The sequence below is a fragment of the Teleopsis dalmanni genome, chromosome 2, assembly GCF_002237135.1.
Source record: "Teleopsis dalmanni isolate 2A chromosome 2, ASM223713v2, whole genome shotgun sequence".
NCBI classification, from domain to species: domain Eukaryota; kingdom Metazoa; phylum Arthropoda; class Insecta; order Diptera; family Diopsidae; genus Teleopsis; species Teleopsis dalmanni.
Genome location: NC_051847.1, coordinates 40764535 through 40783051, shown reverse-complemented (window position 1 = coordinate 40783051; position 18517 = coordinate 40764535). Strand labels below are relative to the sequence as shown.

Sequence of the window (18517 nt, the reverse complement as noted above, 5' to 3'; positions counted from 1 at the left end):
AGAAGTGATGCGAATATATAGTCTAGTCTTCTCAAATGTCAACCTCACCTATCCGTGGCGCATCTTCTGCATACAAGGCTCTGACGACCAAGTACAGGCGGTATAACGTGAAAATATGGTTCAGCGCAAATTCTCTAACTACTTAACATCAATCCTATCTCCGGGTTAGCACATAAGGAGATCTGGCCCTCCAAGTTGGGGGTTGATCGCAATGCCAACAACCCTACATCGAAAAAATTTTACCGCTATGCAACCCTAGGGAGGCCAAGGTTCATACTAGATTGTAGTGCCAAATAAGAAGAAAACGTATTTAGGGTAAATTTCGCTTTTGCCTTCATCAGGAGAATTCCTAATATAATAATGTTTTTCAGAAACATATCTGAAGATTTGAAATTTCTACAGTCCATTAGAGGTATAGTACCTTAAAAATTTTTTTTTTTTTTTTTTTTTTTTTTTTATTACCTGAAACGTTTCAGAGTACATATTTGATTTAACTGTGATTAGTTCAAGTGCAGTCGTAGTCTGATTCCATTTTGTTTTTGTTTGAAGATTAAATTATTGTGTATTCGATTTTTAATAATAAAAATAGATTATTTTATAATAGAATAGATTATAATAAAAATAATAATTGATGAGTATTATAATAATTGATAACAAAATGTTGTGGTAATTGTATTTGTAAGAATTGTTAATGATTGGTTAATATCAATTAATAGTTGTTAATGATTAATAAATATCACTTAATACTTGATTGAACATTGGAGATTGATAACAGGACTGAAATTTTTAAAACAACTTTTTTTCTGTTTTATTTCAGTAAGTGTTGGTGTTCTCTGCAATGGCCATTAAATCGGTAAGTTTTTGATCGTTAATTTCACTTTACAAATATTTTCCACCCTATTTATCCTTCTTTATTATATTATCCTTTAAATAATAACAATTTTTATATATTGTTTCCTGAAAATATACGTGCCCCATTATTCAGTAATCACACATAACAAAACTTCAAGATGAAGGAACTTAGTGAATAAATATATATATTACTATATATTTATAATTCTATATGAAATTCTATTTCATAAAATAGAATTCACATCACAAAAGTCCCTTACGATCTGATTGCTGTACAATTCCTTTATAAAGGCTAATTTTAATTGATTTAAGTTGCAACAGAACTTTCAGTCTACGTAACGCATTGGTGTCGTTTTATTATTAACAATCTGGTCATCAGGAGAGTTCTACCACTTCTCCCTTGGCTTTGCCCAGTATAGTATTTGTTCTCAAATAATTTTAGCTTGGCGATGTTAATTGGATTTTTCACATATCATTGTAGTATTCCATTTGTGTTATAATTTAGTAACTGATGATAAATAAGTTTTTAAGTACTTTTTAGTGAGATCAGTATTGCTCCTCTGCTGAAGATGCTTTTAATTGTTTCGTAGCTATCCCCGTTGGAAACATAAATAGAGATATACCCATTATAGGTTAGAATATGTTTTACTACTTTTAGATACTGATGATAAGCATATTCTTGAGCACGTTTCAGGGAGGTCAGACCATGCTAAATTTACTACAGATTATTTCCTAGCTATCCTCCTACGGAATATTAGTTAGTATATTCCCAAAATAAGACATGCTTGTCATAAAAGATAACTAGAATTCATTATTGGCACATAATATGGATACGTGAGCTTTGAGTATGGTGGTGTTAATCTCGTTATATACGTCTAGACTCTATTTCCTTACTAATACAACCTTTTACAAATCCTTCCTATAGAATGGTTTTAATGATTTTTCCTTCCTTATGTGCTTTACGTGGACATCAAAAATCTTACTATGTATGGAAAATTAATAAAAAAATTCTTTCAATGATTCTTTTTGATTTTTTGAGCGAAACAAATCTATTTATTGAATCTCTCTTAGGAAAAGAACTTACTAGAAGTATTTAAACTTTAAAACTATAATAAGAGTAGACCACTGTATATGGATATTTAACATTGTCCTAAGGTGCTTAATGGTTACTCCACTGCTTAATGTTTAGTTCACGAATTTAGTTAGATAATGAAGTTGGATAGACAATCCAAGACTGAATAATTCTATTCAATTTAAATGAAAAGTTGTATAAAATAATTTTATAAGTGTGTATAAGGGGGGTGACTCTTCGATAATAATAATTATTTTATTATTAAAAATTTATTTAAGTTTATAACTTGATTGGAGTTATATTTGACTGCACTTGTAGGAGTCATACAATGTTCCTAAATTGCTACACACTCCCTTCGATAACAATAACCATTACATTGAATATCAATGGTTTATTTCTTTATAGTTCCAATATCCCCTTTCATCCTACGCCTCTGTGCAATATCACTTAAAAGTGTTCGCGCAAAATATAATGAAACTTATTTGCATTTTTAGTTCAGCACATAAAATGCTTGAACGGTGGCAACTCAGCAATTCTATGCAAATATTTAAATGATATTTTATTTTAGAAGTTGTTATTGTTACTATTTTGTTGGTGTTGTTGTTGTTGCTGTTATATTAAAACTACATTTTAGTTCATATATAGAACTAGAATTTTTGTATAGAATTTTCTTTAGTTTTCTCTTTCAGCTACAACAATAGTATTAATGCCGATTAAGAAATTAATATAAGAATAAATATTAAGAATTAAAAAAAATTAAATGCAAAATTACAAAAACAAAGAAATGATAATATTAAAAATTAAATGCAGTTCGAGTCGGGTTCGAGTATCTGTGCGGTGGCATGTCAAGTATCTGCGTATATCACATTTTTTTTTTGTTTCACATTCACAATGCAAATGCATGTATCCCGGCAAATCTCTCATAATTATTTATTCATATTCATCATAACGCTTTGAATACGCAATCGCTGGCAGTCGTTCTACATTGCAACATTTCCCACGGCTTCAACGCAATTTTCACAGCAACGCTCGACCAGCATTCAATGGCAAAATATGAAAAACTGCACTCAGCATTCAATTTACTGTCAGTGCAGCCATTGCTGCAGCATTTGCTGCTGTCATTGCAGTTATTGCAGTTGCAGTTGCAGTTGCACTTGCATCTTTGCGCGCATGTGCTGCACACTTAAATACGTTTTTTGTTGTTTTTCGTTCTTCAGCTTTTAATTTTTAAGCACATTTGCATTTCAATGTCTGCCTCTGCAAACTTTAATTTCACATTTGCATCTATTTTAATTTTTTTTTTTTCTTCTTGACTTGACTTTTTATTTTAACTTTTTAGTTGAATTTTATTTTCAATTTCACTCTTTGCATATTAATTTTTATTTTTATTTTATTTTTCTTTATTTTTATTTACTGCGAAATTCATTGCTTAGATTTTCAAATGTGCGGAAAGCCTGAATTATTTTATCTCAAACTCTAAAGTTTTCTTTGAGATTCGCCACACTCATTGTCTTGGCAGATCTTCCTATTTACCTTACCACTGACACAGATTCAGTTTTATTATCTTAAGGGCGGATAAGCAAATATTTAAACAATACATAAAGAATATATGGGCAGCTTTCACTACCTAAACTTAATGATTCGTATTGCTCATAAAAAGATTTGGACAATATCTTTATTGCAGTTCCCATAAGTATTTCTTATATTATACATTCAACTACTCAAAACTACTTTCCAAGCTTTTCTAATAATTAATTTATAAACCATTAACAAATACTTATCATATATATTTGCACAGAAGAATTCTTTTTTTTATTTTTATTTCTCAGTAATGTATAAAGTCCATAAAATTGCAGTTGACCTCAACAAATTCCTTAAGCAGAAATACATATATGTTTGACAGTTTTACATGTCTTACATGTCGTACATGTCTTCGATATAGCGTGGAATAAAGAAAGAAGTAACATAGTATTACGGACACAATCTTTTCTCTTCATCCGTTATCCAAAAATTACAATTGTATGGAATTCATAAGAATTTAGTCTAAAAAAATATATATAATATATAGTTTAGATAGAACCTATACATAATTCAGAACGTTAAGAGAAAAATAAAGGAAACAATTATTCCAATCTTTAAATAATTAAACCTAAACTTCCAGACATATAAATCAAAAGTTTAAAGCAGCTTATAAACGAAGAAATATATACTACCCAATTTGCGATCAGTTAGTTTCCTCTAACTGATCTTTAACATATGTAGGTAATACCATAATTCGCAGGATCCAAGTTAATTCATCAATGCAATAGTTAGAGTCCACTCTTCTAATCAGTACAGTAGAACTTTACAGAAAATCTCCATTAAGTGCTTAGAAGATTAAGATGTACTATGAAACTTAACAGTTTTAATTCAATGTGTCTCAGAGTACTAATGGACGATATAGAAATTACTAAAAAATTTTAAAAATATACAAAAGTATTGGTAGTGTGCAATTAGCTTATGAATTATTTAATAAAGAGCAATCCAAAAACCGTATACATCCCATAAGGATCAAAAGAATTGATAAGTTATTGGGTAAAGTTGATTGGGAACTCATATTATCCCTTTAACAAAGAGACTATTTAAAATCATCAGCTATTTTGAATAAATTTATATAGTTATCAGTAGATACCTTAAGTGAACTAGCTAGAAGAATTAATACCAGTCACTATACCTGCTTAAAGGACGCTAAGAATGAAAGCCAATATATTGTTAAACAGGAGACGTACATAGATCTTAAGTAATACGTATTATTAATAAATATAGGCATATAGACTCCGAAATCACAAAATCCATATTTTAAATTTTTAAACACCCACCATTTCAAAATATGGTAATGACTTTTGCTAAATATATATCTCCAAATATAATACTTTTAAAATAACGTAAACATATTTTTGTTAACAATATACAAACTGTAATGAAGAATAAAAATATCTGAGTTAAAGAGAAAAAAGTATCTCAACTGAGCAATTTAAGCGCCACCGAAAAATGTATATTCCTTTTCTGTCGAAATTTTCTTTGATGTTCTGATCATTTTCGGTTGCAAAAAAAAAATAATTCAAAGCAGATTAATTAGCACAAAGATGAAAAGAAATTTTATTTTTAAATTTAACCAAGCCTTCATAAACAAATTGATATGCATTACTCAAAAAGCTGAAAATGAACAAAAAGATACAAACAAGCACATCTTGAAGATATAATTGCGGATACAAACGAAGATAGTATATACAATTCTACTCTTTGGCAAGATATAATATTTGTCATTGTTGGGAAAATATTTTATTGGCTTAACACATATGGTGTCGGTGTGAAATATTTTATACTATATATAATTATTTTTTTGTTATTAATAGATTTTATGATTCAAAGAACTTTCCAAATATGATAGACACCATTTTTAGTATTAGAGATGGTAAGAATTTGAAAGCATATTGTTGATCTTGATTATATTTTAATAAAATATACAGATCACAATAATTATTAGTGGCTATATAAAGGGTAATAAGTTAAAATTCTCCTAATACCATATATATTTTATCACTCATAGTAATATTAAGCTAGGCTACATAGTTTTTTTGCACACGCCTCATTCTCTCTATCCCCATCACTGGTTTTAATGGATTTGAATGCCTAATGGCTGCGTGAGTTTCTATCCTCGTGATTGTTTTTTTGTCCTTTTTTCTTTTTGATTTTAAAATTTCTTTATAAGATTTAAGTAAACACTATATCGATCACATATATTTGGATAAATGTTGGCGTTTATTCCAAGAGATTAGAAGCTCTTTTAGCTGACTAATATTTTTTAAAAAATAAATTAGCAAACAAATTGCTAAATCATCTAAACAATTACTTTACTCTGCTGTTTCAAGATTCAAATCTCACGTTATAAGTAGCTTAAAAAACATTTCTTACCGCTACCCTTTCCTCTTCTCCGTTTTTTCAACCAGTACGTTTTGTAATATATTAGATTGATTCTCACAGTACAATACACCTTCACGGTCTACGTGTTGTACCTTTTTCTATATATCACTCCCAGAGAGAGATCTTAGTTGGCTAAAGTCTCACATTGTGAATTTTAATGCTTTCGACTTACGGAATAAGATTTCCTGAAAGTTTTTTATAATACATCAAATAAGATTCATCGAATTATATCGGAACAATTACAGTAAATCTTCACGATCTGAGCTTCGTTTATCTTTCAACAAATCATTCTCAAGAGATGATTTTAGTAGATGAAACTCTCACACATACTGAAAAAAAAAATTGCTTTGTGATTTAACAAAATATCGTTCCTAATTATTTGCATCTATTACGGACTATTACATTTTATTAATCTTAATTTTATGTCCAGACCTCCAATCACTAATTGAACTCAACAAACTAGAACTCTGTAACCATCATCAGACCATAACCTTTTCTGTGAGCTTAAGCCCATACCTTCAGTTTATTGCTGGCATATTGTTCACTGCTAAAACTTATATTTTATAGGTACTTTTAGTAAACTTTCCTTTCAAAATTTCTACATTTATACCACATAATGCTGTCATTAGAAGTATGTACAAATCGTATTTCTCATATAAAATACTGCTTTTATGAGGAATTTTAGCGATCTTTCCTTACAAAATGTTTACATTTACATATTATTATTCACAGGTTAGGTAAGGTTTGAAGTGACGGGTTTGTACACAAAAAAGTCTACTTGAACTGAAATAATAGCCCATTGTGGTACCACAGGATTGGCTTTTGATATTACATAGAATACAGGTCAGCACACGCCCAACGACGAAAGGCAATGACTGCACCCGTAGGTAAAACTGAACCAACCTAACAATTCTATAAAGTTGGATAAGTTCTAAATTTTGCAGGATGGTAACTCAATCAGATCGGTAAGAAAAAGTACCCAAAAATTTTTGATCTCTTTCTGGCTACATATTGAATGGAGATGGAGCACAATTTCCTCTTCATCCACAGAGCCACAAGCACGACAAAAGTCATTACGTGGTAAACCCAGTCTCATAGCAGTCATACTTATTATGCAGTGAGCCTATGCTGTCATAAGAGTAACTACAAAATCGTATTTCTGATATAAAATGCTCCTTTTATAGATCCTTTTAGTAATCATTCCTTTCAAGATTTCTGCATTTATACCACATAATGCTGTCATTAGAAGTCTCTACAAATATTATTACTCATATGAAATGCTCCTTGTAAAATTTTATTATTCGAAACTAACATTCTTAGTTCTAAATTTATTTTTAATTGCTAATGAGTGTGGTTGAAATTAAACAGAGAATATGACATTGCCTTTGAAATTTCATTACTCAACTAAAAATAATACAAAGGACTTTAAATCTTAACTACAGAAAAATTTTAAGTCCTGAAATGTGTAATGCAGAAATGCAAAAATAATCAAGAGCTTATTATTCTTGGGCTGGCAGTAACTGGTTGGTTGGTTGGTTACTGGTAACTGGAATTCCACAAGTGAGTCTCTTCAACTATTCATAAGTGAAAAATTATAAATTTTTTATTTGATGCAATTTCCTCTGAGACCACAGGAGCCACAGAATTCTTAGCGAAATGGCACTGAATTGCTTTTGGTCGCATTTTGGGTTAATTAGTTTCGTTGCTGCTGTTATGGGTAGGTATTTTAATATAGTTGACTTTAAATAAAAAATATACGAGTACATATATCAACTATAATAAATAATAATTATTTAAGAATTCCATTGTATTTTACTGTGTCAGCTCGGCAACAGCGAATTTACATGCAAAACGAAGTTAAATAATAGAAAATCGATGGTATTTCATGTGAACTTAGAAGCTTTCATGTTTCCAAAACAAACCGAAACTGCACTTGAGCTACTTTGGAAACTAAATTTAATTACATACATACATACATTCACATATCGTACACAACTAGAATAGATTTATCTAATAAATAATGATTAAAACTTAGTTGAAATAATTGTGGTGTCGGTTTGCGCTTTTTACTCGTATGTCCACATTCGAAATACATTTCAAAAATAATTACTTAAAGCGTATAAATTGCATACCATATACCATATATGTAAATGCATTAGTAACTTAGCTTAATTATATAAAATTAAAACAATTTTAATTTTTTTCCTAATTTAATTTTGTGCAATTCCACTTATTTCACAATACTCAGCTGGTTCTATTGAAGTGATAATTTTGATTGCATTGGACTTGAGATTGAACTCTGATCCACATTCGCTCTGCTGATAGTAGGTCTCGTCTCCTCGTATTAACAAAATTATTCAGTAATTTATAAATCAGTGTAATTTATTTTAGATTTTCAATAATTAACAAATCTTGAATTATCAAATTTTAGAGAGAATTCACATTTCAGTTCAATTTGTTTTAATTAAAATTACATTTCAAGTCGGTTTTGCTCCATTTGTTGAGACATAATTTTGATTAAATGAAATATTGCATTCATTAGCAAAAATCTAATATAGACATTAGTCTTAATTATTGAATTTTGTTGGATTTATTAAATACAAACATAATTTTAATAGATATTTATAATTTTCGAACAGCAATGAAATGTTGTAATTCATTAAAAAGTTTGAACATTTGGATTGGAATTTAAAAAAAAAAAAATAGGAAATATATTCCCGTAATTAAATAACATCAAAAATTGATATGAATTTTTGAAAAATAAAGTACATTAATATATACGCTTTAAACTTATATTAATACATAAGTATGTTAGAGGAATATAAAGAAAAAAACTTTATATTCCAAATACCAAATTTCAGAATTTAAAAATTTATATATTCAGCCGAACATATATTTTCGATCGTACTATAATAGCATCTACTGAAAATCTCAGAATGGTTACAGGCTCCTCGGGGAGGTATGAAGATCTGAAATCAATTGTTGCTTAGTCTAATGAAGTGATAAACAATAAACCAGTCAAGGCGTAGAGAGGCGTTATGAAGAAATCTCTGTTAATAGAAAATAAAAGTGCTCATGTGCACTGATTCAACTAGCCTCAACATAATAATAATCTACTCTAATATTAATAATAAATAATCTACGAAACATCTACGAATAACCATTTAATGCTGTGAGACGCAGAGAAAAGATATTCACATTATAGAACATCATGCATTCAATACACTAACTAAGACTCTACGCTATTTCCCTATTTTTTTGCTGATCCTCCATATTTAGATCCATGCACATAGATCTAGCTTAAGTGTTTAATTTGGCGCGCACATAGTAAAATGAAAGAGTGTAGTTGCAGCGCTTGAGGCCCTATGCTTCACTAGGAGAGAAGGACAACAGTTAGTAAATAAGCATCTACATAACCAGAAGGGAAAACTTGACGAACTGAATATTAAGCGACCTCTCTGGTTCAATCACGTCATAAATATGGGCAATTATACTCCAGCTATGAAAGTAATTGATTCGGTAAACGCTAGTTGAAAAGCGATAAAGATCTTTCACATTTTCAGTAGAAGAACCAGGAGCCCGCATGCAGTTTCGGGGAGTCAATTTTAAATTAGCATTTTAAACAATGCTCTTTGATCGACGATCTGCGTCAAGATCTCAACTTTTTTGCCACATATTTTATCTGCCCTATTTATAAGCCCTTTGCTTCTTCGTTCTAGGTCTAATTTCTTCGATTTTAGGACTTTAATCACATATGACTCTATCATTAGCTACTTCTCTGGGTTCGCTCTCATCTTTTCAACTATATTTTTGGGAGTTGTTGGGTCATTCCGCACGGCATCGCCATAGTTTTCATTGCCATACATACGGGAAGGTAGTTCCGCCTTTCTTATATGATAAAGTTACTTGCAAAAGTATCCATGGCCGGTCAGCGTCTAAACAAGAAAACATATATATTTATATATATTATAATTATAATTATGAATATATTACATAGCTTTTCTATTAACATTAAGAAAGATATATTCATTTTCTGTTTCAATCATTTCGTCAACAACAGAACCTCCTTTGAACTTGCTTATAATTAAATTCTTTGGCAACTAAAGTCATTAAAATGATCTAAATATGTTTAATAATATGAAGATAACATATGTATATGTATTTTTAATTAATTTAATTTCGAAACTTATATTAATTTTCAATTTTAATTATATCATTGAAAATGAGACCTCGTGTCATTGACAAGTGAACTTTTTTGGACTTCTTCTATAGTTACTTTCAAAGTGTTCAAATAAATCAAAGTTTATTTTTTTATTAATTACATTAATAACATATAGACAACTGTTTATATTATTAATGATTTTTAATTAATTTAATTAAAATATTTTTTTTTTCTATATATTTTATATTAAGCTTTCAACAAATTTCTTAAACTTCCGTTGTTGATTGGCTACACATTTAACACAATCCGCAATAAATACATTTTCACTCTCTTCGTTCCCAGTGCTCCAATCATTTAAAAGTTGGTAACTCTAAAATTAGCCCCATTAATTCCAAATCAATTAATTTCCCTTATAAATGCCCTGAATGAAATGATTTTTAAGTAGAAAGTCTTTGTTGTCGTTTAGTCGCCTTAAGATCGTTCGTTTTTTTTGTTTGTTTTTTTGTGTTTATTTTTTAATCAAACGTTTAGACAACCAAATTTAGACAAGAGAACAGTTAACCACAACAACAACAACAAATGTCAATGTGCAAATTAATACAACAACCATAATTTTTGTTGTGCAAATTTGGAAAGAGTAGAGGGAACTTCCCGTTGTCAATGGGCTTTGAAGCAAAAACAATTTTAATACAAAAACAAAAAACACATGTAATTTTTTTTTTTAATATGAAAATTATTTTTATTTTCGAATTTTTTATTATTTTTTTTTAGATTTTTTATTTATTTTTTATTGGTATCGCTTTTGCTAAGTAATTTGCATTAAATAAATTTATTTAATTTTTTAATAACTATGCGAATTCATTATAAGAATTTTTTTATATACTATATTCATATATATATATATCTATATTTATTATCACTTATTAACTATACATATATAATTAATAGATAATTAATTAATTAATTAATTACATCTGCTTAGGAATAAATTTTTTGCTATTTTACAATTTTTGAATTTTGTTTTAAATTTTAATTCAATTTTTTTAACTTTTAAAATTTCGAAAAAAAATGGTTCTTTTTTTTTTGTTGTTTTTTTTAAATTTAATTAAATTAGCTAAAGTATAAATATAAAACAGAAATTTACATACACATAATTCTTTAAATAATCAGTTTATACAGATAAAAAAAAAAACTTCACAAAAGTAGGTTTTTTTTATGTACAATTTTGAGCTCAAAACTTTTAGTTTAAATTGTGTTTTTTTCCAGTGTAGTCAAAAGTTTAGTAGATTTTGTAAAGACGCTACAAAAATATAAAAATTTCATATAATTTTATATAATAATTATTAAAATCATTTGTGTTTATATTTTTCTGCTTTTTTTTTTTTTTTGAATTAGTAAACATTTTCGCTAAAATTTTAAATGGAAAATAATTAACAATTTGCAAATTCTAGAATATTTAATTATATACTTCAGTAGGATTTCGCTATAAGAAACTATCAGTCCACTTAAAATTTAATTTAAGTAATTTTTTGTCGCTTTTTTTGTTTTTGTTTTTACTTTTTAGTTAATATATTTTATTTTTAGTAGTTCTGCCAGAAATAGTTAATAAATTAGCCATTCTGCTTTGCTTAGTCGTTTTACTAATTTACATACATTCATACAAGTTAATACATAAATCCGCTAATTTGTTTATTTACAATGAAATATGTGCTTTTATTACATTTGTTTTTTTTTGTTTTTGTTTTATTTTTAATTAACACCTATAAATATTTAATATTTTTAAATAGTCATAAATTTACTAGTCTAACGTTAATTTTTTAATATTAATTAGTTTTATCTTATTTTTTTGTTTTCGTATATATTTATATATAATTTACAGTGACAACAAAAAGTTTACATACATACAATTAAAAATTATTTAATATCACATTGAATTTGAAAAGTGTTTATACGTAGGAAACTACACACGTAACACGCACACAGAGACATCTAAACACACATATACAAATCATATATATATGAAGAAGTCGCTATCCTATGGAAAGTCTTTTTTTGCATTTCATACTTAGTTAATTTTGTTTAAATTTTTAATTTTTAATATTAATGTCAAATTAATGGAATATAAAACAACAACAACAAAAGACAGCAACAACAGTGTGGCATTACTTGCTGCATGTGTGTACTCTTGCGTGTTATGCTTAACACATAAAACTTCTGCTACTTCTTCTGCTTCTGCTGCTTTTGCTGCTTTTATGTTCTTGCGTTGTGTTGTTGCTTTTATGCTTATGCTTTTGTGCTTTTGTTTTATATTATTTTGTTTGAAGAGTTAAGATGGCGTCGTAAATGGCTGCTACGTACTTACGGCAATAACATAACAAAGACTTGACAATAACAACAGCACTGCGAAAGCATGCCAGCCAGCAAGGGGGAACCAGGAACAATTACAATAATAACAATAACAACAACTACAACTACAACAACACCAAACACAAACTTAAAGCTTAGCACTTAGCATTTAGACTAAGAATGCTTGGCCATTGTTCTTGTTTGTTGCTGTTGTTGTGTTCGATGCGTTCGTTGGTGTTGTTGTTGCGATTCCAGTTGCTATTATACCCTCATTTGTGTTCGCACCTGAATTGTTGGCAGCTGCTGTAATAGCGGCAGCGGCGGCCGCTGCTGCTGCTGCGGATGTTGAAGCTTGTGGTTGTGGTGTTTGGGCTGCCGCTGAAGTAGATTGTGTGCTTGTGCTAGCCTGGCTCAGGTTGCTGCCCGTGCGCAAATGTATTGGCGCACCAGCTTGTTGCTGATTGGTGTTTAGCAAGGAATTCGCATTCGTTTGTTGTGTGACACACATCGCTGGTCGCCAATGCTGTTGCTGCTGCTGCTGTTGTTGTTGTTGCTGATGTTGCAGTAACGCTGCGGAGTGGTGCCCCGCACCACGAGGGTTGTTTTGTGCGTGGTTGCGGTAACTGCCCATGACTGGTGCTAACAGTTGTTGTTGCTGTTGTAAATGATGATGAGAATGATGTGCCGCTGGATGTTGCATGAAATTGGCAGCACTACCACCGTTTGGTATCATCGAAAGCGCCTCCTGTTGTTCATAGGCGCTATATTCCGATTCGATGCTATGATAGATATGTTCGGAGGGTGGGCGCATAGGTATGGCATCAACGCGTGCACCATGACGATTAGGGCGTGGCGATGGTGTGGCGGTAGTGGCTGAAGAATAGTTAGCTTCCATATCTTCTTGATAGTAGGCGGGTGGCGGTGGTGCTTGACGAAAGATGACACCTGGTGAAACTGGTTGCTTGAAGCGTTCATGATGATCCAATGTATAGTTGTTACCGCGTGGTGACAACTCAATTGGTATGGCATAGCGCAGTTTTTCCCAGAAGTAACGATCACAAGTCAATAGACGATTTGATGGCACAGATTTTAGATATGGCGCTAGTTCGGCTACATCTTCAGCTTCGCTAGAGACATTTGTTTCTTCGATGATGACGAGCTTTTGTGCTAGACCTCGTAGAGATTCATGGAATGCATTGCGGAATTCAGTACGTTGCCATTCTGTGGTTAGCAGATTGCGGGTAAGCACAAGTATGATTTTACGTGAAGCGCGTGCAGCTTCCACAATTTGCAAATGACTAGCTTCTGGTGGCAGATCACGTTGCTGTATGCATAGACGGAAAGGTGGACGGCCATGCTCTAGTTCAGCTGCTATATTACGGCACACGAATTCATAGTCTTTGGCTGAGTGTAAAATAATAGCATCGTAAAGTTTGCCTGCATCTTCAAAACGTGGTTCACAGACGCGTACGCCATAATGTGCAAAGAGCCACATGCGCACAGACTCACGGAAGACAAACACAATGATTAGCACAACAATTAGGAAGATCAACACCAACACAGCTGCCAGGAGTGGTACATAACCACCTGCCAAATCTTGTGATGCCATATTACTTGCTGCCTCCAACAATTCGCTGCAGTCCACGCTGTTCGTAGTAGTCAAATCTAGTTCGCGCTTCACGCCTGCATCCACACAGTAGATGTCATGTGCATCACGCACAACCATAGCATTATCGGAAACGAATTGTGCCAACTCTTGCAAGAACTGACAACGACAGGACCAAGCATTGCGTCCAATAGTCAAACCCTGTAGATTGTTACGATACTGCAAATTTGCTAGTTGCGCAATGGGCATGGCACTCAGTCGATTATTGTCGAGTCGCAAGACTTTCAACGAGACCAGAGGTGTAAATGTGGCATTCGATATGTGACTCAGTAGATTATTGTGCAAGTACAATTCTTTCAATAATGTCAATTGTGCGAACTCTATGCCTGCCAAGGATTGCAATTTATTGTTTTCCATGTGTAAGGTGCGCAGCATGCTCAGATCTCCGAAGGTGCCATTCTGCAGAGACATAACATTAGACGCATTCAGGTAGAGTGCACGCAAATTGCGTTTCCCAGCCAAGACATGAGCGTCGAGCACAGGAAGATTATTGCCATCCAAATACAAATCAGTAACATCGTTGGGAATGCGTGCTGGCAGACTAATACGATTTTGTTTCCCACAGTCGACGATGTTTGTCGACCAGGTAGCATCGTGAAAACAGGTACAATTGTCAGGACAAACCATTTCGCAGTCGCATTGTTCGAAATCACAGCAGTGGCAAGTAGCGGGGCAGTGCGATTCATATTTGCAGACAAAGTCGCTGCTGCTAAGCGAAGACAATTGACGTATGGGCGCATTGCGACTGTGCGGCATTAGACACTCGATATTGCCTAAGTCGATGATTTTTGGATGCTGGCGGGTGGTCATATTGTTAATGCGTTGCAACCATTCCATTGAGCAGTCGCATTCGAATGGATTGCCGCCAAGATAAAACTCAGGTACTTGCTTATCAGCAGCAACGGGCGCTACGCGAAGCGAATTCAAGGAAATTTTCGATAGTACATTAGCATACAAGTCGACGCGCGCCAGACGCGTTTTGTCGACGAAGGTGTTGGCTTGTATTTGGTTAATAATATTGTTATTGATGAAGAGCAGTTCAATGGAGTTTGGCACTGACATGGCACCGACTTCTGTAATGCGATTATGACTGGCGTCGAGTGTGGTGACACGTATCTCCTCCTGTAGTTTATAGTAATTACCCAAAGCTTCAATATAGTTGCCGTGTATATCTAACCATTTTAGATTTGAAGGTATGAAGGCATAATCGAACCAAACGAGATGATTTTCGGACAGATTTAACCAGAGTAACGAAGCTAATGTAGCAAAAATGCCATTAATGTCAGTGAGAAAATTTTTATCTAAACGTATGGCTTCTATTTCGGAATTTTTGTCGAAGGCGCCACGTTCAATGGCTTGTATACGATTTTTGGCCAAATTGAGTACGCTCAGGCGTGGTAAATCACTGAACATGCCAATTGTTATATTGCCAATACGATTGTCAATGAGGCGTAGACCAGTTAATTGACTAAGATTCTTGAATGTGCCATTTTTGAACTCGGAAATTTGATTCTCACCTAAATCGAGCGTTTTCAGCATACTTAAATCTTGCACAGCTTCAGGTACATCAGCTAATTGATTCGAGCTCAAATCAAGCTCTTTTAAATCGGAGCAGTTACGGAACGCTTGCGTCTCGACATTGCTAATTAAATTGTTATTTAGTGTCAGTTTGGTTAGAACGAAAAGACCATTGAAGATTTTGTTGTCCAATGTGTGTAAACGATTTTCAGCTAAATTAAGAGTGTGTAAATTGTACAATGGCAGGAACGCTCCGTCTTCAATATGACCAATAGAATTATTGCGCATATCGAGTATTTGTAGAAAATACAACTCTTTAAAGGTTTTGGCACCAATACGTGTCAAAGCATTGTTAGCCAAATTCAACACAATCAGTCGTATTAGCCCAGCAAATGTATTATTATCCACATGATGACTTGTTAATTGATTACCACTTAAATCCAGCACTAATAGTTGTTCTAGACGATGAAACAAACCTTTTGGTAGATCGTACAACTCATTGCCTTGCAAGTGTATCTCACGTAGTTCTTTATTGCCAGCAAATGCTTCTGCAGGTAGAGTTTCTAGGTGATTATATGACAAGTTGAGTACGCGCAATGAGCTCAAACCGGCCAGCGCATTAGCCGCAAAAGTGCTGATATTATTATGTTGTAAACTGAGCTGCTGAAGACGACGTAAACGTGATGCACCCCAAACATCGGGCAACGCACGCAATTCATTGAACGATACATCCAACACTTGCAACTCAGCACCACCACTGGCGCCATTCAGTGAACACATTTTCTCTGAGAAACCCAGATTTTCAGCTGCACGTATACGATTCGATGTTAAATTCAAGACTTGCAAATTCTGCATAGAGCACCAAACACCTTCTGGTAACTGACGGATATTATTGTCGGCCAAGTTCAATTCGTTCAACTCACGCAAACCGTAAAACGAGGTGGGCAAAATTTCTAGCGTCTTTCCTGGACCCCAGACCGAGTTGTGCGTTTGCAGCGACAAGCTTTTCAATGACATTAGACCCTCGAAAGCGTTTGCGGACACACGTTGCATTTTGCACGAGTCCAAATGCAGTTGAGAGAGTTTCTGTAGACGCGCGAAGGAGTTCGCGGGCAACTCACTCGCGTAGAGCAAATCGCTCATGCATTGTATCTCTAAGCGATTTGCGGTTTCGGCTACTTGCAAGTCGAGCGGCGCGGTAGACTCGATGGCACGCAAATTACACCTTATGTCCATGGTGGTGCGCAAGAACTCCCAGGAGCACTGGGCGCAAGCGCTACTGAGCCAGCAGCACAAAACGATTAACACAAGTTGCACCGTTGAAGCACGCATTTTGATTAGAATTCTTGAAGATTTTTTTTTTGCACTATTGGTGTTTAGTAAAATTTTTGGTGTGTGGACTGAGACGTCCTGTTGAAAGTGTTTTGTGAGGTGCTTCTAATTTTTTTGTTTTTCTTAATTTCACAATTTTATACAATTTTCAAATGCTACAATGCACATTTTAAGATATTTAATATTTATTTTTTGGGATTTTTAAAATTTCTTAATATTTTCTTGTTATCATTTTCACACTTTGGACAAAAAGTCACTGTTAATGATGGAAATCGCTTGTTGCCGTTGTAGACCGAAAACCCGTAATCCTTGTTTTTGGTAAGCGTTTACGTTGCAAGACTAAGCGATTTCTTATTTTTATTATTTAATTTATTAAATAATTTTTTTTGTTTTATTTTAAGTTAAATTCTCATACGCGGCAAATAAGTCTTAGAACAGATTTTTTTTTTTTAATACAAGTCACAAATTTTTACTTTAACATTAACATTACTTGTCTTGACTTGACTTAACTTGTATCTGAACGTTTAACGCAAGAGCTATTTTTCTAAAACATGTTTACCGCTTAACGTTTCAACTCGAACTGATTATAAAGTTTGCTAGTTGCGACTCCATTGACTCGCATAGAAATATTTTTTACTGTTCTTGCAATGCAAGCAAGCAAGCACACCGCACACATACACACTCGTAACAGCAACAGTGAACGACTCACAAAATAACAGCAGCAACAACAACAACAACCACGACGACGCATATACAACAAGAATTGTACGACGACGACGACGATGACTACGACAACACGACAGCTATGAAACCAACAGCAACAAAAACAAAACACACATTTAACTGGCATAAAGAAAAACTCTTTTTTATATTTTCATACATACGTTGTGTGTTTGTGTGTACGTGTGTAGGATTGTGTGTGATACTTAATATTACAGCAGCCACTGTCACGTACGTATACGTACATATAGCATACATGTGATTTTGCTCTCATGCTCTCCAAAAAATACACTCCACTCATACGTGCATGCATTATGCTCAGCTGGACATATAACATCATTATTGTCAAACTAATAAACACAGCACAAGCAAGCGTACAACATAACCATATCAATGCAAACATGCATAATTCTGCCACAACTTGCCACAAAATCTTTCATACTTGCTGCATACAAGTATAAAATGAGTTAAGAAAAATAAAATGAGGGGAAATGTAAAATAAAATGCAATTGCACACATGCAAGAGTGTATGTCAGTGTGTCAATTTGTTTGTTGTTTGCTTTATTGTTACTTCTCAATGTGCGGCAGTTCAACTACACAAAGTCACAACAACAACAACACCAACAACAAAACACCAAACCATGTAAAACATTTTATACAAAACAAAAATTTCATTTCATGTTAGGCATGGAAGGCATGTAAGGCAAAAACAAAAATTTACAAACCGGCCGGTCATTTATTAATGTAAATTCTCTTTTACACACGTATAGTATAGTAAATGTGCAAGAGCGAAATTATTTTACATTTAGTATTTGTGTGCGTGAGTATAACAGCAGCTTGGGTTTGCATGCAGCAATATGCAATTGTAGCCAAACGCACATACAAA

At 32.8% G+C, this 18517-nt stretch overlaps 1 protein-coding gene across 1 annotated transcript; it reads right to left on the bottom strand.

Annotated features, from left to right (window-relative positions):
- Window positions 1-11445: 11445 nt before the first annotated feature.
- Window positions 11446-17487, bottom strand: LOC119678492 (toll-like receptor 7). The gene has a single exon (XM_038090349.1). The coding sequence runs from the start codon at window positions 16909-16911 to the stop codon at window positions 12565-12567; it is 4347 nt and encodes a 1448-aa protein (XP_037946277.1). The 5' UTR covers window positions 16912-17487; the 3' UTR covers window positions 11446-12564.
- Between the last annotated feature and the right edge of the window lie 1030 nt (window positions 17488-18517).